This window comes from Oryzias latipes, chromosome 17 (assembly GCF_002234675.1).
Source record: "Oryzias latipes chromosome 17, ASM223467v1".
NCBI classification, from domain to species: Eukaryota; Metazoa; Chordata; class Actinopteri; order Beloniformes; family Adrianichthyidae; genus Oryzias; species Oryzias latipes.
In genome coordinates, this window is record NC_019875.2 from 330492 (window position 1) to 349107 (window position 18616).

General features: G+C 38.7%; 1 protein-coding gene across 1 annotated transcript in view; it reads right to left on the reverse strand.

Annotated features, from left to right (window-relative positions):
• Nucleotides 1-786: 786 nt before the first annotated feature.
• LOC105357365 (cyclin-Y-like) overlaps nt 787-18616 on the reverse strand; it is a 69806-nt gene continuing 51976 nt past the window's right edge. The window contains exons 3-10 of the mRNA XM_023965167.1: nt 11387-11421; nt 10667-10761; nt 10552-10587; nt 10200-10257; nt 5768-5887; nt 5374-5540; nt 5049-5211; nt 787-1790 (exon numbers count right to left, since the gene is read on the reverse strand). Of these exons, the coding sequence (XP_023820935.1) occupies nt 1674-1790; nt 5049-5211; nt 5374-5540; nt 5768-5887; nt 10200-10257; nt 10552-10587; nt 10667-10761; nt 11387-11421 (791 nt within the window). The 3' untranslated portion in view covers nt 787-1673. The remainder of the gene's footprint in view (nt 1791-5048; nt 5212-5373; nt 5541-5767; nt 5888-10199; nt 10258-10551; nt 10588-10666; nt 10762-11386; nt 11422-18616) is intronic.

An 18616-nucleotide genomic window follows, 5' to 3' on the forward strand; every position in this document is an offset into this window, starting at 1 on the left:
TTCACAATAGTTGGTTTTAAAGCATAAGTATGCGTGTGAACACTATCTGTTTTGTGTACATGTTGACTTGTTGACAGGTGGACATTTTTGCAGCTAGCAGGTGTGTTGATAACATTTGAGTGTGTGTGGACAGGCCCCGCCCTTTTTGTACTACATTTGAACCTTGCTGTAATGATAAACAACCAGTAAACTTGTTGCTTTATGCTGCTTCATGGTCTTATCCCCCCCTCCTATTATCACCCTCCTACCCCCCCCCCTCTCTAACATCCCTCTTTCTTCTTCCCTTCTTTCCTTTTCCGTCCGGTCCAACACCAAAGATTTTCAAACATGGTTGAAATCAATAAAGTTTGGCCTCAATTACAAAAGGGGTTTATTCAGTCATGCCTCTGGTTTGTCTGAAGATTAATAACCCCTGTTGTTAAAGTAAAATATGTCCAACACAAGAAGCCCTCAGCTCTCATCTGTCTGCCCAGCTGTTGGACAGGACAAGTTAAAAGAAAAAAAAAATCTCTTTTTCTTAGTTTCAGAAAGTTAAAAAAAAATGCATACCAACTTTATGTGACCATTTGTCTGGTTTGATTTAGTCAATGCAGGAGTCCTGTGACTAAATATTTTCTGTAGTCACATTTATGGACTGTTGATCACTGTAATTTAGGGGAAAAAAGTAAACTGTTTGGCATATTTACCACATTAGTTGTTTAAATCTAAAACTGATTCCCAGCTTTGCAGCTCAGTCAGATACAACCCTGTGAAAAAAATCAAGAATTTTTGTAAATACATAAATCTGTTCACTTTTTTGTTTTTTTCATAAACCAAAATCTTTGTGTCTCAGTTTTAGTTCTACATACATTTTTCTTAATTTAACAGTTTTGTGCCTTAATAAAAAACAAACAAAAAGAAAACGTACTAATGTCTCTGCCTGATCTATAAAAACACACAATCAGTCTCATTTTAACGTTTGAGCAAACCCTTTTCTCCTCTTTACACACAAATGTGGTTTTGTTTTTCACGCTTGATCCAAAAAAATTGATCAAATCAAGCTAAATATAGAACTTGAGCATTTTCTGGATTACTTTTCAGTCAGTATTATTAATGAACAATGGTAACACGTGGGAAAACTGAAAATGAAATAGGAAGCATCACAGTTCATTAAAACAATTAAAACCCACAACCTGAGTATAAAGAGGTGCACCTGAAATACTGTAAACCTTGAAGATTTCTGAAGGACGAAACAGTCTAACACTTTTATGATGCAGAGTCCTGTTAAATGGGAATAAATAACCAGGAAAAGCTCCAGTGCTATGCTAACGTTTGAACAAGAGAACAACATCGTAAAGTCCTATCTATGGTTAAGGTCGAGCCAGAAATGAGGTCTTTACATAACAAATTCACAAAAGGAGCTCAAGGCTTTGTCTTGTGCTGGAGTCCCTTTATGGTCAAACAATAGATTTTCTATTCCACCTGGCTGATAAAATCCAGAATCGCTGTGAACAGATTAGTTGAGGCACTGTGGAGGTGTCACACAGATTAAGGTAGAAATCTTTCCGGATTTTCCCCGATCGTCCAAAACTTGACGTTTTTTTTCCCAAGCTCTGTGTCCAACCCGAAAGAAAAAACGTAGAACCTGGAACAAGCCCATTTGGGGCAGTCTTTGGTGGCCACCAGTCAGGATGTTAGGAGAGAATTGCAGGTACCCATCTCCTCCCACAGAGGTTGTCCATGCTGGCTGAGCGCTTCCTGGCGGCTCTCCTTATGTCTTTGTACTTGTCCTCACATAGCCTGGAAATGGCCTGCAAATAGAAAATAATAGACTTAAACTAAAACATGTTCAACTTCTAAAATGAATAAGTGTGAAACTTTCAAAAACTAATCTCAGATGACTCTCAGATTAAACCTTTTAGCTTCACTATTTGTTTGTTTTTACATTTACTGCCTTAAAGGGTTTTAGTATGCATGTCTATGTGTATCTGTCTGTATTTTAGTGTTTTATTTGTCATTATCCTCACCTGCCAACATGAGATGAGATGCCTGCTTCTGATAAAAATATGTATTCACTATAAATGAAATTTATATGATTTTAATCAAATGAATCCTTTATATGATCAAAATGTGTATTCTGTATTCTGAATATTTCCTGTTTAATTACAGCGTAAATAAAGTACTAATTTGTGCATAACTTTGCAAAGAAAAATCTAATAATTCAACACTTAGTATTACATTTAACATTTCTGTTTTGAATCCTACTTTCCTTTGTCTTGAATTCAAAATCTCCTGTTAACTTACTGTCAAATATACATATATCACTGTAACCCAGTAATGTATTTTTGATAGTAACCCAGCCAAGTGGGCCCCATATGGTTTAAAAGTGGACAAAAAATGTGGACCCCAAATGGGTTTGTCTGCAGTTTCCGTGGTGGCCCACCTGTTTTTTCCCACATTGACATAAGTGGGCACTCAGTATGCTGGCTACGCCAGCCAGCCGCCCAGTGGACAGGACATCAGAAAAATGTCTTGTAATTGTTGATAAAAGCCTTTGAAATGTATCAAGTGTTTTTTAATTAGAATTATATGTTATAATTATATTATTATTCCTGTACATCACAGAAACAACTGAAACAAAGATCTAAAAGCAGTTTATCAGCAAATGTTGTAAAACTAATATTTGTGTCATTCTCAAAACTTTTAGTCATGATTGTACATTCATATTTTTTGTTTTTGTTTTTTTGGAGTCGTACTAAACCGCTTTACCTTTTATATTCCTCATTGGTCCAATATGTTTTCAAGGATTCAAGGGTTTTTTATTGCCATTGTCAGCGAACAAAACAGTTTGACAGACTAGGAATCTGCTGCGGTGCCAATGTGCCACATACAACACTTAGGAATAAAAATGAACAACGGTAAGCAAAATGAAAAATAACACAATGGTCAGAACAATAAATAGAAATAAATGGTGCAACCAGTGCAAACAGAGGATGAAGAAGGTGCAGGTAATGGACTGGTAACTGGACATATAAGTGAAAAGTGTAATGGGGGAGGGATTAAAAATTGTGCATGAGTCTGACTGCAGAGGGAAAGAAACTGTTCTTATGTCGTGAGGTTCTGGTCCGGATGGACCTTAGCCTCCTGCCCGAAGGGAGTGGTTCAAGTAGACCATGTCCAGGGTGAGAAGGGTCGGCTGCTATTCAACCTGCACACCCCCAGGTTCTGGAGACGTCTTCCATCCTGGAGAGATGGAAGACTGCAGCCTATCACCTTCTCAGCTTAGCACACAATAAGCGGCAGTCTGTTTCTGTCCCTGGTTGTAGCTCCAGTGTACCACACAGTGATGGAGAAGGTGAGGATGGATTCTATAATGGCCGTGTAGAACTGCCCCATCATCTGGGCGGGCAGTCTGGCTACCTTCAACTGCTGCAGGAAGTACATCCTCTGCTGGGCCTTTCTGAGCAGGGAGCTGAAGGACAGCTACCACTTAAGGTCCTGAGTGATGGTGGTGCCGAGGAAACGGACAGAGTCCACTGACTCAGAACCGGCCAAAAAATATCCTGAAACGCTAAAAAAGATAATCGCAGAGAATAATTATCATCCGGATGAATGAATGATGAATGAAACAGGCCTTTTCTGGAAGAAGCGACGCTTAAAACACTGTGCTGCTGCTGGACTGACTGGACTGTGCCTGCCCAAAGCTTAAATAACCCTGCAGCATCTCTGGTTCTTAACTGATGAAAGAGGAAGAACGGACTCCTGGTTTTAAGACACAGTGACAGAGTGACACTCCTATGGTTCCTTCAATTGCTCTTAATAAATAAATAAAACTCTTTATGTTTAGGAATACAATGTTCTTTACATTTTAATAAATGATTTACAAAGCATCAGAAATGTTTCAGAAGGGTTTTTGATGAGTAAGGATCGGTGACGGACATTCTTCAGCCACGCATGCATGTTAAAACATCGCTCACTGAGCGATGTTTTAACATGCTGACCCACACCTCCCAAAACGTCTGCATTACCACCGCATCATTCATCAGCAACAAAGAAAACATACCTGACGTTATCAGTGGAAACATGGCAGTGCCATGGCAAAGTCGAATTAAAATATTGAAGAAATGTGTTCAATCATGACATGTAGCAGTTAGAATTTTGTTAAACGCTGCAGATTTGGTCCTTAGTTTAAAACGTGACAAAATTTAAAAATATGTAGGTTGACTTTTCTTTAACACTACATGACTGATAAACATGGTGCAACATAGTGAAAATGGGACATTTTTTCTATGAAATGTAGTGATGGAAGGGATCATCTGAAAATGTAAAAATTACTGAGATTAATAAAAGGGCTGAATATTAACATCTGCTTCCCGCCTTGTTGTCATTGTTGATAATTATTGTGAGAAATCATTGAAGTGATTAATTTTTTCACATATATGAGTATCATTAATCATTATTAATAAATAACTAAAAGCAAACTGTAAAAATGTGTTATTTTAGGAGCGCCTGCACTAGTAGCCCTTCGTATGACTCTGTACCAATAAAGTACCTCTCAGTTTCGCAAAGGTTGGTGACCCCTGATGTAATCAGATGGGTGACTACAGAATCTTTAAGTCAACAGTTTAACCCTTGTGCTATTCTAGGCACTTTACCATTGGGAGTTGGGTCATCTAGACCCACTAGACAGTGCTCTGAACCTTTTTTCTTCAATGATTTGTGATCTTCACTGGTGTCCAAGGATTACATGAAATCTTTCCACCTTTATCCACCTTTGTCATGGTAGGGAGAACACCTCAATGGAAGGGGGGGTCATCTAAGATAGCACAAGGGTTAAATGTGGGCAGTTGGTTGTCTAGTTCCGTAATACTATAAAGTCAGGATGTGAAAGTGTGTGTCCGTAGGTGAATAGTGAAATGTGATTGTAAAGAACTTTGAGCTGCAAAGCCAGAAAAGGGATATAAAAAATATATGGCAATTTAGCACATTAGTACTACACCAAGTCATTTAATTATTCACAAAAACACCACCAAAAAAAATTTTAAATAACTGAAAGAAGCTGCAGTCACCTCCAGTTTTTGGGCCTTCTCTCTATTCAGTGGCTCCAGTGGAAAGCTCAGGTTGTTGGACTCTGACAGTGACCGCAGGTCAAAGTAGTACTTGGCATAAACGCTGGACGGCACATTGATGTTGAACTGCAGCAGCTCCAGAAACTGACGCTCTAGTTCATTCCTGACAAGAGAATTTAAGGTATTTCTAATAATGCAAAAAAACCACAGCTTTCTCAAGCAGTTTGGTTTGTCCCATATGGGCTACTGTAGACAGAGTAGTGCAAGATTTTGGATATAATCCTCTGGTAATAGGAGATGCTCAAAAAGAGGAAAGGCAGCTCACATGTCTTCCACGGTAATGTCTTTGAGGATCTGGCAGTAGTCGACGTTCCACACAGCCTGGTCATCCCAGACCTTTGAAGCCAGAAGAATGGCTCCAAGAACGATCCTCTTCCAGTTTCCAGGACAAATGTCTAGCTCTGCATAAGTCAAGAGTCTCTCCAAATAAACCTACAGAAACATGTTACATAAAAAGGCAGTATAATTTTATTTCAATGGAAAAATTGCCTAATTAGATTCAGATATATTCATTTAATTAGATATCAAAGGAGAAAAAACTTAACTATGGTTTTGAATGTTAAGAGTTTATACAATAGATGGCAGGATTTCCATTCATTCTTTTGTGTAAATCTGGTTTCCATGGTTAGTTCCGATTGTCTGCAGCAGTGAAAGCTTACCAGTGTGACGATGGCGCATTCAGCTGTGAGCTGAGCAGCACTGAAAAGTGTTCTGACAAACCGATAGATCTGCTTCTGGTCCGGGTCGTGCTGGTTGTAGTCCAGAGGAACCTCTGATTTCTGGAGAAATTAGAGACATTGACATAAAGCGAACCCTTCACAGCTTTTACAGGAAATGCTTTCTTTGACTTTATATAGTCTGTCTGGAAAAACAAAAACATTTTTAACCGTATTTAAAAAAACAACAACTGAAAAACCGAATTATAGTCAAAACTCGGAGAAATATCATTCATGTCAGCAACAAAGCAGAGAAGAAACTCTAGAACTTCTAGAGTTCTTGTATCAGTGAGACATAAGACACATTTGACAGAGCAGCAAGTTGATAATGCTGACTTGTGGAAGAATCAGCAACTGAAGGTCTTTCTTTACAGTAGAGGTGTACGGATTAAATGATGAATTGCTCAATCTGTCCGAGGCAAGTTGTTAAACCTATCGACCTATACTATTACAAAACCGTCACAAAATGAAAATATCAATTGTATTGATATTGGAAAACACCATTTGGTTTGAGGCACAGTAGGTTTATTTACTATAACGTAAGAATGATCAAGTGCATCACAGTGGACAGCACACATGTGATGGCTGCAGAAAATGATTAAGCCATCAGTACAGTCCAATGTGTGGAAAACCCTGAGTATTGCGAAAACATGTGACCATGGAGTCTTTTAGAATGTTCTAATAATGTTCCCTTTGTACTTTTTTGTTGTGGAAAAAACTTCATGAAGCTGTTTGTCGTTAATTCTTGTTTACTTGTTTGTTTGTACACATATTTAATTTATACATGAATATCTTGCAAGAAATACATGGAATCTGGAAAACTTCACCCTTATTACACAATTTCTGACTAAAGATGTCCAAGATCCATTGTAAGTCAGTGAATCGGATAGTTTAAAATGAACCAAAATAGACTTTGAATCAGATCAGCAACTACCAATTATGATATGAAGCAAAATGTTGTTTAAATGAATCGTTACATCACTACTTTACAAATGTTGTTTCCTTGTTTCCCAGAACTGTATATATGCTTCTGATTTCCTGTACTCACCCAACATAAGTTCAGGTACTCTTATTTACACGTCACATATTTGGTATTTTGTTTACATATCCTTTTTTCTTTGAGCTCACTACCTGTAGGTGTGTCTGCGAGTGCATTCAAGAGGCCCAGCTGAGATTGACTGCTAAGTTGATCTCTGAGCTCAATCAAGTGGGTTCAAGGGGGGAGGGTGGATATTTGTTTGATTTGTTACATTTTTTTTAAGTTACTTTGTTATGTGTAGTTTAGTTAAAATGTGTTCAATTTAAAGTGTAAGAGCAACCTCTGTGCTTATAACTGGTAATTGAGGTTTAGGTGGGAAGTTTCTTTGTTTTTATTTCACTTGGTACGGTGGCCGACAGGGCTCACACTACATACAAATGGAAAAACGCAACGGCATTACCCGAAGCGCGACGAAATTACCCGAAGCACAACGGCATTAAGAGACAGCGCAGCGGCATTACCCGAAGCACGACGACATAACCGCAGCATTAGCATTAAGCTCAGCACAACGGAAGTGAGGACTTTTTTTTCCGGGGGAAAAATAAAAGCCTGGCAGATTCAAACTATTCGGTACGACAGAATTTTAGGGCCACCAAAAAAAGTAAAATTATGAAATTTTAAACCGTAAATTTATGAGAAAAAAATTGTATTTTTACGAGATTAAAGTGGAAGTGAGCATACAGGGCAGCAGCAGCAACAAGTGAACGCTGCAAAGCAGCAGAGCAGACCGACTAAACTTAGTTGAACAGGTGAGCTGAATGTTTATTGATAACGTTCCAAATGTCTGGAAGTTTAGTTGCTTGATTTTTGATTTATTAATGTTTTATTTTTTGATGGGTGGTTTGCAGGATCTCTGCAGGCGATGAAGCTTACGGCGACAGTTATGGAGTGTGCGCGCGCTGTGTGTGTGTGCGTGCGTGGGTGCGTGTGTGTGTGTTGGAGACCCCGCGTGCATGTGTGAGAGCACGGGCGAAAGAGGGGGGTGAGAGCGCGGAGCGGGAGAGTTTGCGTCTATATTGTGTGATCGAGGACTGAGAACCTTAATAAAAAGATGGTGTCCCTCCCCAGAAGAAGTATTTTGTCTTATTAACTCGCTCTAGAGGCTGAGGATCCGAACGGGAAAGTGAACCCCAAACGAGGATCCGTCTTCGGCCCTGGAGAAAATCTCCCCTGCGTTTCCGACCACAGTCAGAAAGAAAAAAAGAGAAGTCATCGCGCAGGTTCAACAGTGTCCCTGCAGCTGTCCACCTGAATTCTTTCTTCCTCCATTAAAGATCATTCCTCTTTATTGTTATATGTTATAACGGGACATTTCATCTGCAGGAGGGGGCGTATGTAAGACTGTTTACTTCTGCATTGGTGTTCGGATGACAGGTTCATGTCGTAAGGTGACAGATGAACTTCAGGTTATGTGAATGAAAAGGAAAATAAAGGCTGCAGCGGTTCTCTACACCCAAATGTGTCTCTGAGCTCCTTATTTTATATATGAAACTCCGCTTTACTGACACCGAACTCCGGAAAACCGGTTTACACTGAAAATTATCTGATTTTGAGTCGCCAAAAGGTTCAGAATCTCATTGTTTTTTTTAAACCTATCCGGGAAAAAAACTTCAGAAAAGGCTCCACATAATCGATGACTTTTTTCTTGTAAATGTTTTAAATCGTAAATTCACGAGATAAAAAGTTGTAAATTTACGAGTTTTTTCCTAGTAAATTTACGACTTAAAAGTCTTAATAAAAAAAAAGACAAAGAGCGTTAGCTCCAGATGTCACTGTGGAGAGCTGAGTACATTTATTTTTTTAGACAAACGTATTTGTAAGTAATCTAGTAAGAATACACCCTAATCTTGTCCAAATATCACGTAGAAGTGTCACACAAACGTAGAGATCTGATCTTTAATGGAGGAAGAAAGAATTCAGGTGGACAGCTGCAGGGACACTGTTGAACCTGCGCGATGACTTCTCTTTTTTTCTTTCTGACTGTGGTCGGAAACGCAGGGGAGATTTTCTCCAGGGCCGAAGACGGATCCTCGTTTGGGGTTCACTTTCCCGTTCGGATCCTCAGCCTCTAGAGCGAGTTAATAAGACAAAATACTTCTTCTGGGGAGGGACACCATCTTTTTATTAAGGTTCTCAGTCCTCGATCACACAATATAGACGCAAACTCTCCCGCTCCGCGCTCTCACCCCCCTCTTTCGCCCGTGCTCTCACACATGCACGCGGGGTCTCCAACACACACACACACCCACGCACACACACACACACAGCGCGCGCACACTCCATAACTGTCGCCGTAAGCTTCATCGCCTGCAGAGATCCTGCAAACCACCCATCAAAAAATAAAACATTAATAAATCAAAAATCAAGCAACTAAACTTCCAGACATTTGGAACGTTATCAATAAACATTCAGCTCACCTGTTCAACTAAGTTTAGTCGGTCTGCTCTGCTGCTTTGCAGCGTTCACTTGTTGCTGCTGCTGCCCTGTATGCTCACTTCCACTTTAATCTTGTAAAAATACAATTTTTTTCTCATAAATTTACGGTTTAAAATTTCATAATTTTACTTTTTTTGGTGGCCCTAAAATTCTGTCGTACCGAATAGTTTGAATCTGCCAGGCTTTTATTTTTCCCCCAGAAAAAAAAGTCCTCACTTCCGTTGTGCTGAGCTTAATGCTAATGCTGCGGTTATGTCGTCGTGCTTCGGGTAATGCCGCTGCGCTGTCTCTTAATGCCGTTGTGCTTCGGGTAATTTCGTCGCGCTTCGGGTAATGCCGTTGCGTTTTTCCATTTGTATGTAGTGTGAGCCCTGTCGGCCACCGTAACTTGGTTTTGGTTTAGTCTTTTAATATTTAAGTGGCTATTTCCTTGCTTGAAAAATATTTTTGGTTGAGGGTCATGTCCTCTGTAAGAACTTGTCTTGAAAAAAAGAAAACATTAAACAACAACAGAAATATAGCCATTTCGTAGAGAACCCCCTTGTTTTCAAGAACACAGCTTCTCTCACACACTGACAAATTGAGACCTGGGTAGCAAGAAGACTCTGGGTGACCAAAACCTTACATATGCGAATGCAGACTTGAATGTAATCATTCTTAGTGCTCCTTGCAAGTCAAACTTAAATTAAAACTTCTGACTCTTGAGTCTTTATAGCAAACAAGAGTACAAATTAACAGCACTTCTTACAGTGCATTTGCAGAAAGTTTCCTGACAAGCAATCAAACATGGAGGAAATTCAGCATTAAGGAGGGAAAGTTTGCTCTGTTATTTCCTATGATGCTGACAATTGTGTCAATTCGACAAAAAAATTCATAGATTATTGATGAAATCGAACTTACAGAGAGCGGGTGAAGCTTCTCATCAAAGATCTCTAACAGCATTCCAACGTTTTTATCCCTGCAATAGGAAAAATTAGGGAATGTTCTTTATTTAAGTTTGAGAACATTAATTGATTCAAGTAACTTTGTGTGTGTATTTTGAGGAACTATAATGGCTAAAACAGCAAAGTTTAAAAAGTTTATTACTAAGCTATTTATCTACGAGTTACATTTACCACATTAAATCAGAGAACTCACACCACATGACTGACTACAGTAAACTATACCTCATATGATGTTAAGTAAAAAATATTGGTGTAAAATGAAACTGTAACAAGGCTGCTGATAGAAAGTAAGTGTTGTAAACCTTTACCTGTTTTTTATGTGGTAGTAGATTGCCAGTGCTACACTGTAGGGAGAAAAAAACATGTTCATCAGAGAATGTGTGACAATTCTTCTTCTGCAGAGCTGTTTGTCCATCTTCTAACCATTTGATGGTGTATTTGAGGCTGGGCCGGCTGACTGTGTTCTCGTCCAGGAAGATGGTTGAGCAGGAGCTGTATTTCCGCCTCACTGGGCCATGCTGCAATAAACACACATAGTGGTTGCAAAAGAGTTCCTTCACTACTCACTACGTATTGCATCATATATTACGTTTGTTCATTTTGTATTGCTGTCTAAATCTACAATTCCAAAATCCAGTGCTCTAGAAATGTCTCTGACAAGAAATTAGTGCACATTGATTCTAACTAGATTGGCAAATATAGACCACGTTTGAACAATTTTCATGTAATAAAAAAAAGAAAAACACATTTGAATGTATTTTTTATAAACCAATAATGTTCTTATCTTCAGAACACAGTGGATTCATAAACAGTCTTTGTAAAATGTTCATATTTATTTGACTTTTACTCTGGGAAATCAGTAATCATCTGTGATCATCAGGGTATCCAAATTGCTTTTAAAATTTGATTTGATTTTAAAATTGATAGACCTGCACTAGTTTTTCAGCAGTTAGGAAGGAAATTATAGTCAGTGACTGTTATCATGGTGTCCAGGGTTTTCTCTTTAGCTTAACCTGCATAAAACAACTGAATTTTGGGGGTTTTCTGTGTCTGAGATTTTAAACCCATGATGACATGCAGCAACAATTAATTTTTCGACCGAAAACTTTCAGAAATGTAACTTTAAGGGAACATATGACTCACATTGTTGATGAAGAAGCCTTTTCGTTTTTCTTGCACTGTAAAAACAAAGATATGTTAACAGTAAATAAAGTTATTTTCTCCAACTTGTGCTGTTGTCACACAAAGCAAAGCATACCATACAGTATTAACTGCAGACCACAAACAGACTTTCAGAACCTAGTATTCTGAGAGGTTAAAAAACACCATGAGAGTCCTTTGTGAAGTCACCAGAGGGAGACTAATCCTTTTTACTTACCATTTCTGTTGGAACTTTCTAAAAAAGAGGAACCATATTCTCATTTAGTCATTAATTATAATATATATATATATATATATATATTATAAAACGGTCACATTTATCAATGAAAGCCAATCTCTACCACCTAACATGAACTCAGCCAACACAATCCTTATTCTAAAACCAGATAAAGATCCCAGTAGTCCTTCAAGCTATCACCCCATTTCTCTAATCAATGCAGATGTAAAAATTATCTGCAAAGCAATAGCACAGAGAATAGAAAAAATCATTCCTCACATAATTCACTTTTCGACCAAACTGGATTCATCAAAGGCAGACACTCGGATGACAATCTCCGCAGACTCGTTAACATAATAGACTTTGCCAGCATTAAAAACCAGGAAATGACCATAATATTGCTGGATGCTGAAAAAACTTTTGACAGAGTAAATGGGAAGTTCCTTATTGCTGCCCTCCATAAGTTTAGTTTTGGAGAATCATTCATCAGTTGGATTAAAATATTATATCACAACCCCAATGCATCAGTTAGAACATAACGTCGACATTATGTATATTACATTATAACGTCGTTCTCCTTGATGGAGAACGACGCCCACCCCATGTATGAGTCTGTGTCCTCACTGTGCAGCTCCTTCAGCGTCAGACTGAGACATCCTAAGTGTCTGAAGGAGCGACACCGCAGGTCGTTTCTTCCTGCTGCCGTTAGACTTTACAACCTTGGCTGCTCCCAGTGAACCACGTTAATCAACATCATCGACTCTGTCTTATCTTACCCTGTGCAATAACCGATCATATGATCATCCTGTGCAATATTTTGGAATGTATGTGTGTATATTGTGTATATAGGTGCTAATACTTACTCCATAGTCTTTTTCTTTTATATACTGCTCTCTGTTCCTGTACTGCTGCCGCAATAAGGAAATTTCCCCATCGTGGGACTAATAAAGGAATATCTTATCTTATCTTATCTTAACTAATAAACAGACTTCCAACAGGTTTTTTTCTCGGAAGAGGAACCAGACAGGGTTGTCCACTCTCTCCTTCTCTTTTTGCTATATTTATTGAGCCTCTAGCTGCAGCAATAAGACAGAATGAGAGCATTAAAGGAATTAAAAGTAAACACAGCCATCATAAAATTAGTCTCTATGCAGATGACATGTTACTGTTTTAAGTAATTTACATTCTGTAAATGAAACAGCAACAATCATTAATGAATTCTCCTCCATATCAGACTATTCCATTAATTGGAATAAGTCTGTTTTATTACCACTGAACAGTAATGCGGAGCAAAGACTCACAATACCAGTCAAATCAGGCAATATAAAATATCTAGGTATTTATTTTTCCCCCAAACTATCAGAACTGGTGCAGCTAAACCACATCCCATTACTGAAAAGCATACAGGACGATCTAACCAGCTGTCCCTTATGGGCAAGGTAGCCATGGTCAAAATGAAAATCTTATCTAAAGTTAATTATCTATTCTCAATGATTCCCACAAAATGGTTCAAAACATTAGACTCATCCATATCAAGCTTTTTATGGAACAATAAACCTGCAAGAATTAGTCTAAAAACTTTAAAATCCGCAAAAAGCTGTGGAGGATTAGAATTACCTAACTTCCACAATTACTTTCTTGCAAATAGATTACAATACATCTTAAAATGGTTAAAAAATAATCCAGAAACCAACTCATGGTTAGACTTGGAACAGGTGTTATGTGGAAAGATCAACCTGTCAGATCTACCATTTATTATCCAAACAGTTAAAAAACAGGATTGTTTTCTAAGTATTAATATAAACGCCACTTTAACAGCATGGTGGGAATTTCTCAAAATATCAAAATCATCAGTTCAACCGTGCAAAATGACACCCATCTGGAACAACCCAGACATCCTCATAAACAAAAAAATGATTCACTTCCCAGCTTGGCAAGCAGGGGGCGTAACACTACTAGAGCACTTAATTATTGATAAAAGATTTTTAACTCCCCAGGAACTACAAGACAAACATGGAATAAATAACTTCTTGGAATATCAGCAACTTAAATTTATTATTACTAAAAAGTTTAAATACAAAGACATTGATTTAAAGCTACCAGAAGCAGCTACCTCTCTGATTAATTTTTCAATGAATAAAACTCTCTCCAATATATACAAACATTTATGTAATTTAGATAATAACATATGCGGGGTCTGGGGTGGGGTGGGGGTGGGGGCTTGTCGGCCCTGTCCTGTGGGGGGGCTTTCTAGGGGGGGGGGGGGTGCCAACTATTGGTACGGGACCTTGGGGGGTTTTATTTTTTCTTTTATTTTTTTTTATTTTATAGTTATTTTTCCACAATGCGTCGAAATCAACAAATCTCACAATACAGAATGTGGAAAAAATGGACATCCCAGAAGCAGCTGCTTATTATTAGGGGTCCAGCATTTTAGACAAGCATAAAAATACAAAAGATAAGTGGCGGAAGGAAAAGAAAAGAAAAGAAAATAATTTCATAAATAAAATATACTAATAGAATGCGAGAAATGATGGTAATATAGTGGAAAGTGTTAGACAATAGGGACAATGAATTTGAACAACATAAACTCTGGCGTGTGGCCATATAAGTGTCAACAGACAGAAAGAAATCACAAACACGTTAATAGATGGTTTCGGTTGGAGCAGCATTTTCACAGTATGTTGACAATAATAACAGTTTCAGTTTCCTTTTAAACATGTACATTGTTGCAGACTGTTTAACGTCATTTTCTAAAATATTCCAAGTTTGTGGACCTCTAATACAGACAGAGAAGCTTGTACATTTTAATTTTCTGTTTTTGCCTTATAGCATATGCTTTCCCCTGGTGTCATGGTGATAAGAGGGCAAAAAAAGTGGTATGAGGTCACACAAACGACTATTTAATTTATTAACAACACTGTACATCGTGCATGCATTATGATACGTGTTGAGTTCCGGTAACTTAAGGAGGCTGTATCTGTGGAAGAGTGGATCCGTTGGGGAATTTGGCGTGGACCAGGTTATTGCTCTTATTGCTTTCTTTTGTGTAATCAGGAGTTTTGCCGTGTAGGTAGAATATGTGTTATTCCATATGATGTTACAGTAATTCAGGTGGGGCTCAAACAGTGATCTGTACAATGTTAGCAATGCATCTGATGGGAGGATGTGCCGAATCTTATAGAATAAACCAACAAGTTTGGATAATTTTTTAACTAGTTCATCTATGTGTTTTTTAAAATTTATAAATTGATCTATGTGGATTCCAAGAAATTTGATCGAGTCCACCTGTTGAAGAGATTGCCCATCTATATTTATGTTCAATTTCCTGTAGGTGGATTTGTGTCTGGATGTGTGGAATATGATAAAAAAAGTTTTGCTCGTGTTTAATGACAATTTATTGCATTTGAACCAAGTATCTACTTTTACTAGTTGTTCATTTAAGAGCTTTTCCAATAAGTCGATATTTCTATGTGACATGAATAAACTAGTATCGTCTGCAAAAAGTATTTTGTGGATGGCTCCAGAACAGCAAACAAAATCATTTATATAAATTATGAAAAGAAGTGGTCCCAATATGGATCCTTGTGGTACACCCGTTTGAATGTTGAGTTTTTGTGATTTTAGTTCATTAACCTTTACATATTGCTCTCTTCCACAGATATAACTCCTGAACCACTGGAGCGCTAATCCCCTGACCCCGTAATGCCTTAATTTGCTGAGTAAGATTTCATGATCTAGAGTGTCAAATGCCTTAGAAAGATCCAGAAAAACCCCAATACCATATTCACCTCTTTCAAAGGCGTCATTGTATTTTTCTACAAGATAGCCATACCCGTGGTGCTGTTTTTCCTAAAGCCATATTGTTGTGGCACTAATACATTGTGTTTTACAAAATAGTCTGATAATCTTGAGTACACAACTCGCTCAAATACTTTGGAAAGAGTTGGCAGTATTGATATGGGTCTGTAATTTTTAGTATCTTTTTTGTCCCCAGACTTATATATGGGTATTATTTGAGCTATTTTAGTAATTTTTGGGACTTTGCCATGTGTTAAAGAAAGATTAATGGTGTAAGCGAGAGGTTCTGCAATTTCATTTACTATGGCTTTGATGATGTTACTACTTATGTTATCAGCACCAACTGTGTAGGACGATCTTAGCTTGTTTATAATATTCACCACTTCTGTTTTACAGGTTGGTTTTAGAAAGAATGAATTTGGGTAATTTCCCTGAAGATAAGCATTGTAATTTGCACCACCTGGTGGATGAATGTTTTGAGAGAGACTTTTCCCAACTGAACAGAAATAATTGTTAAAAATATCGGGTAAACTGAGATTGTTTGTTTGACATTGCTCTAAGGCATCAGGGATGACTGTAGTTTTTGTTCTGCGGCTGAGAATGTCATTTAACACCCTCCAAGACTTTTTTTGATCTCCAGATGCAACCTTGAGTTGATGGGTCGGGGCCTCCGCTGAGGCAATCGGCGGTTGCCTCGGCCGGTTGGCTGCCTCGGTCCCGTCGAGGCCTGACCAGAGCTCTCGCAGGGCCGGCGCCTGAAGGTGGGGGCCTGGATTTGCTCCGGGGGGGCGGCGCTTTCTGGCTTTTCTCTCTCTGTTTGGGGTGTGTGGTGCTGGGCCTGGGGTGTCGGCGCCTTCGGGGATGGGACCCCTGGGCTGGGGGGACCTGGCCCCTATGCTGGGGGGGGCTGGGGGACAGCTGTTTGACCACTGGGGGACAGTCAGTGCCCTACCTGCCAATTTTAACTGGCAATTGGCAGTTGACGATGTTTGCAGACAACCATCGGAGGGGGGGCTGTTCTTATATATATATAAGATAATTGCTATTCGTTATTTTACTTTATTACTTTATTTATTTTACTTCCCAACTAATGACTCATCCGCAATGATCCACTATAAACTGAGCGAAGTGACTTTAACAAAAAAAGTAACAAACAAAATAGACAAGAAGTGGTCTGCTCCCGCACTTAACTAGTCAAGTGGACCAGCGGAGCACGGACTTACAGCTTTGTGTCTGAGGGGAAGGGGGGGGGGTGCTTTGTTACATGAGCGGTATGTGTGGAAGATTTAAGACTGCGATCCGTCCCGCAGCTCTAGGGGTACAAGCAACCGAACTCAGAACCGGGTCTAAAAGTGTGTGTCTGAGCACAGCTCGGATCGTCAGCACTCACAGCGGTTTGAGCTTCAAAGCAGAAATATCGCTCAGTCCTTAGAAACCGTTCAATCACATGGATTTGTGTTTCCAGTCGTGTCCCGACTAAATAAAGGCTGATGTTATTCCCACATGTTTACGTGCATACAGGATGCAGATTGCAGCGCCACCCAAAGCTAATGTTATTAGCCCGTGTTAGCATACTGTACTGCTAAACCTGGCTTCTTTCCGGCTCCGTTCAGAAATAGCACTGACCACACGGATTAAAATTCAAATTATGAGCAAACAGGTGTTTCATAATAACCGTAACATTATTAAAAGCATGTTTAGAAGATCGTCTCGTATATTACCGAGCTGACATGTCAATGTATATAGCCGCTCGGCACTGTTTAATATTGTTTTGTATTGAATTGTTACATTCAATAAAGTTTGAAAAAAAAAAAGCCGCTCGGCGGAACTCACATCCTCTTCCGGTTTTTCAAACCATACTGCGCATATGCAAATTATTTATTCCGACCGAATGTGTGACCCCGTGTGAACGTTTGTTATATTCTGAAAACATTTTTCTGGGCCCGTGTACACGGTTGGATTCTAATCCGACCATTGATCCCATCAAGATATTTTGCACATGTAACCGCGGCTTATGGTGTCGACTCGGAATGTGGCATCACGATGGTGTCTCGTCTATCGGCACAACCCTAGTGCCCAAGAACCCCTTAAAAATAATAAATAAATAATGATATCTCCTGTGGCAAGTGGGTCAGTAGCGGTTCTAGGTACACGGACTACGGGCAGTACGGGTAGAACAGGCGGTTGCCCGGGGCGCCAACTCATAGGGGGCGCCGGCTCAGTTATAGTTAGTTTCCTTATATCACGGTGTTTGGAACGGCCTGAAACCAGTAAATCAGTTCCAACAAAAATAACAGCTAAAGCTTGTCTTTAGCATTGTAGCTCCCCGCAGAATCCAGTGTCAGACCATAGAAAAAGTGAACAAAATATTGAAGCTCAGAGAAGTGAGTCTGTCTGGCATCGGCATCAGTTTTTGCCCTACATCTCCCACGATGCATTGGGTTGAAGTGGCAGCGTCTCTGTAATAATGCTACTCTGTTAATTGTCATAAAGCACAACGAATGCACACATTAGTCTGTTTTAGCAGTTTTTCAAATCTTCTTGATGAAGTCAGAAGTAAACAGTTTGGTTCTCCTTCATGATTTGTGTTTATCATTAACAGCCAGACATCCTAGTGTTTGGTCCAAGTCATGTTTCTAACTAAAACAGTTTTCTAATAGTATGTGTAATCAAGTAAAAATTCAGCTTCACTTTTGAAAAAATTTGAAGAGTTAAGCTAAAATATAAGCAATAAAAAAAAACAGGATTAAGGCCAATTGGGCAACAGACATATTTGGTCTGTTTTGTGTAAAATTGATCACGCATGTTCTGATCATATACCCTGTTTTAAAAATAAATCAGTCTTAAAAAAGAAGATATTATTGCTTTCTTTTGGTTTTTTTGAGGTTACATAAAATTTCTTGCTAATAAACTGGAAGGAAAAACAACTACCTGGGCATATTTTCAACTACTTTAGTTGAAATTTATAATTGAAAACTATCACAAATTTTATTACAACATACAGTGAAACAAACTGCAGAATCCTGCTTTTTTTCTGCCTCAAATATTAAAAAAATGCATGTGAGATCTTAGAGGGACTGTACATCAATACATGGAGTCTCCTTTTTTTTGTACAGTTTTTGATGTTGGTTGGCCGCAGGATTTTTGTCTAGGAAAAAGTGTGCCTTGTCTAAAGTAAGGGTTGAAAAACACTG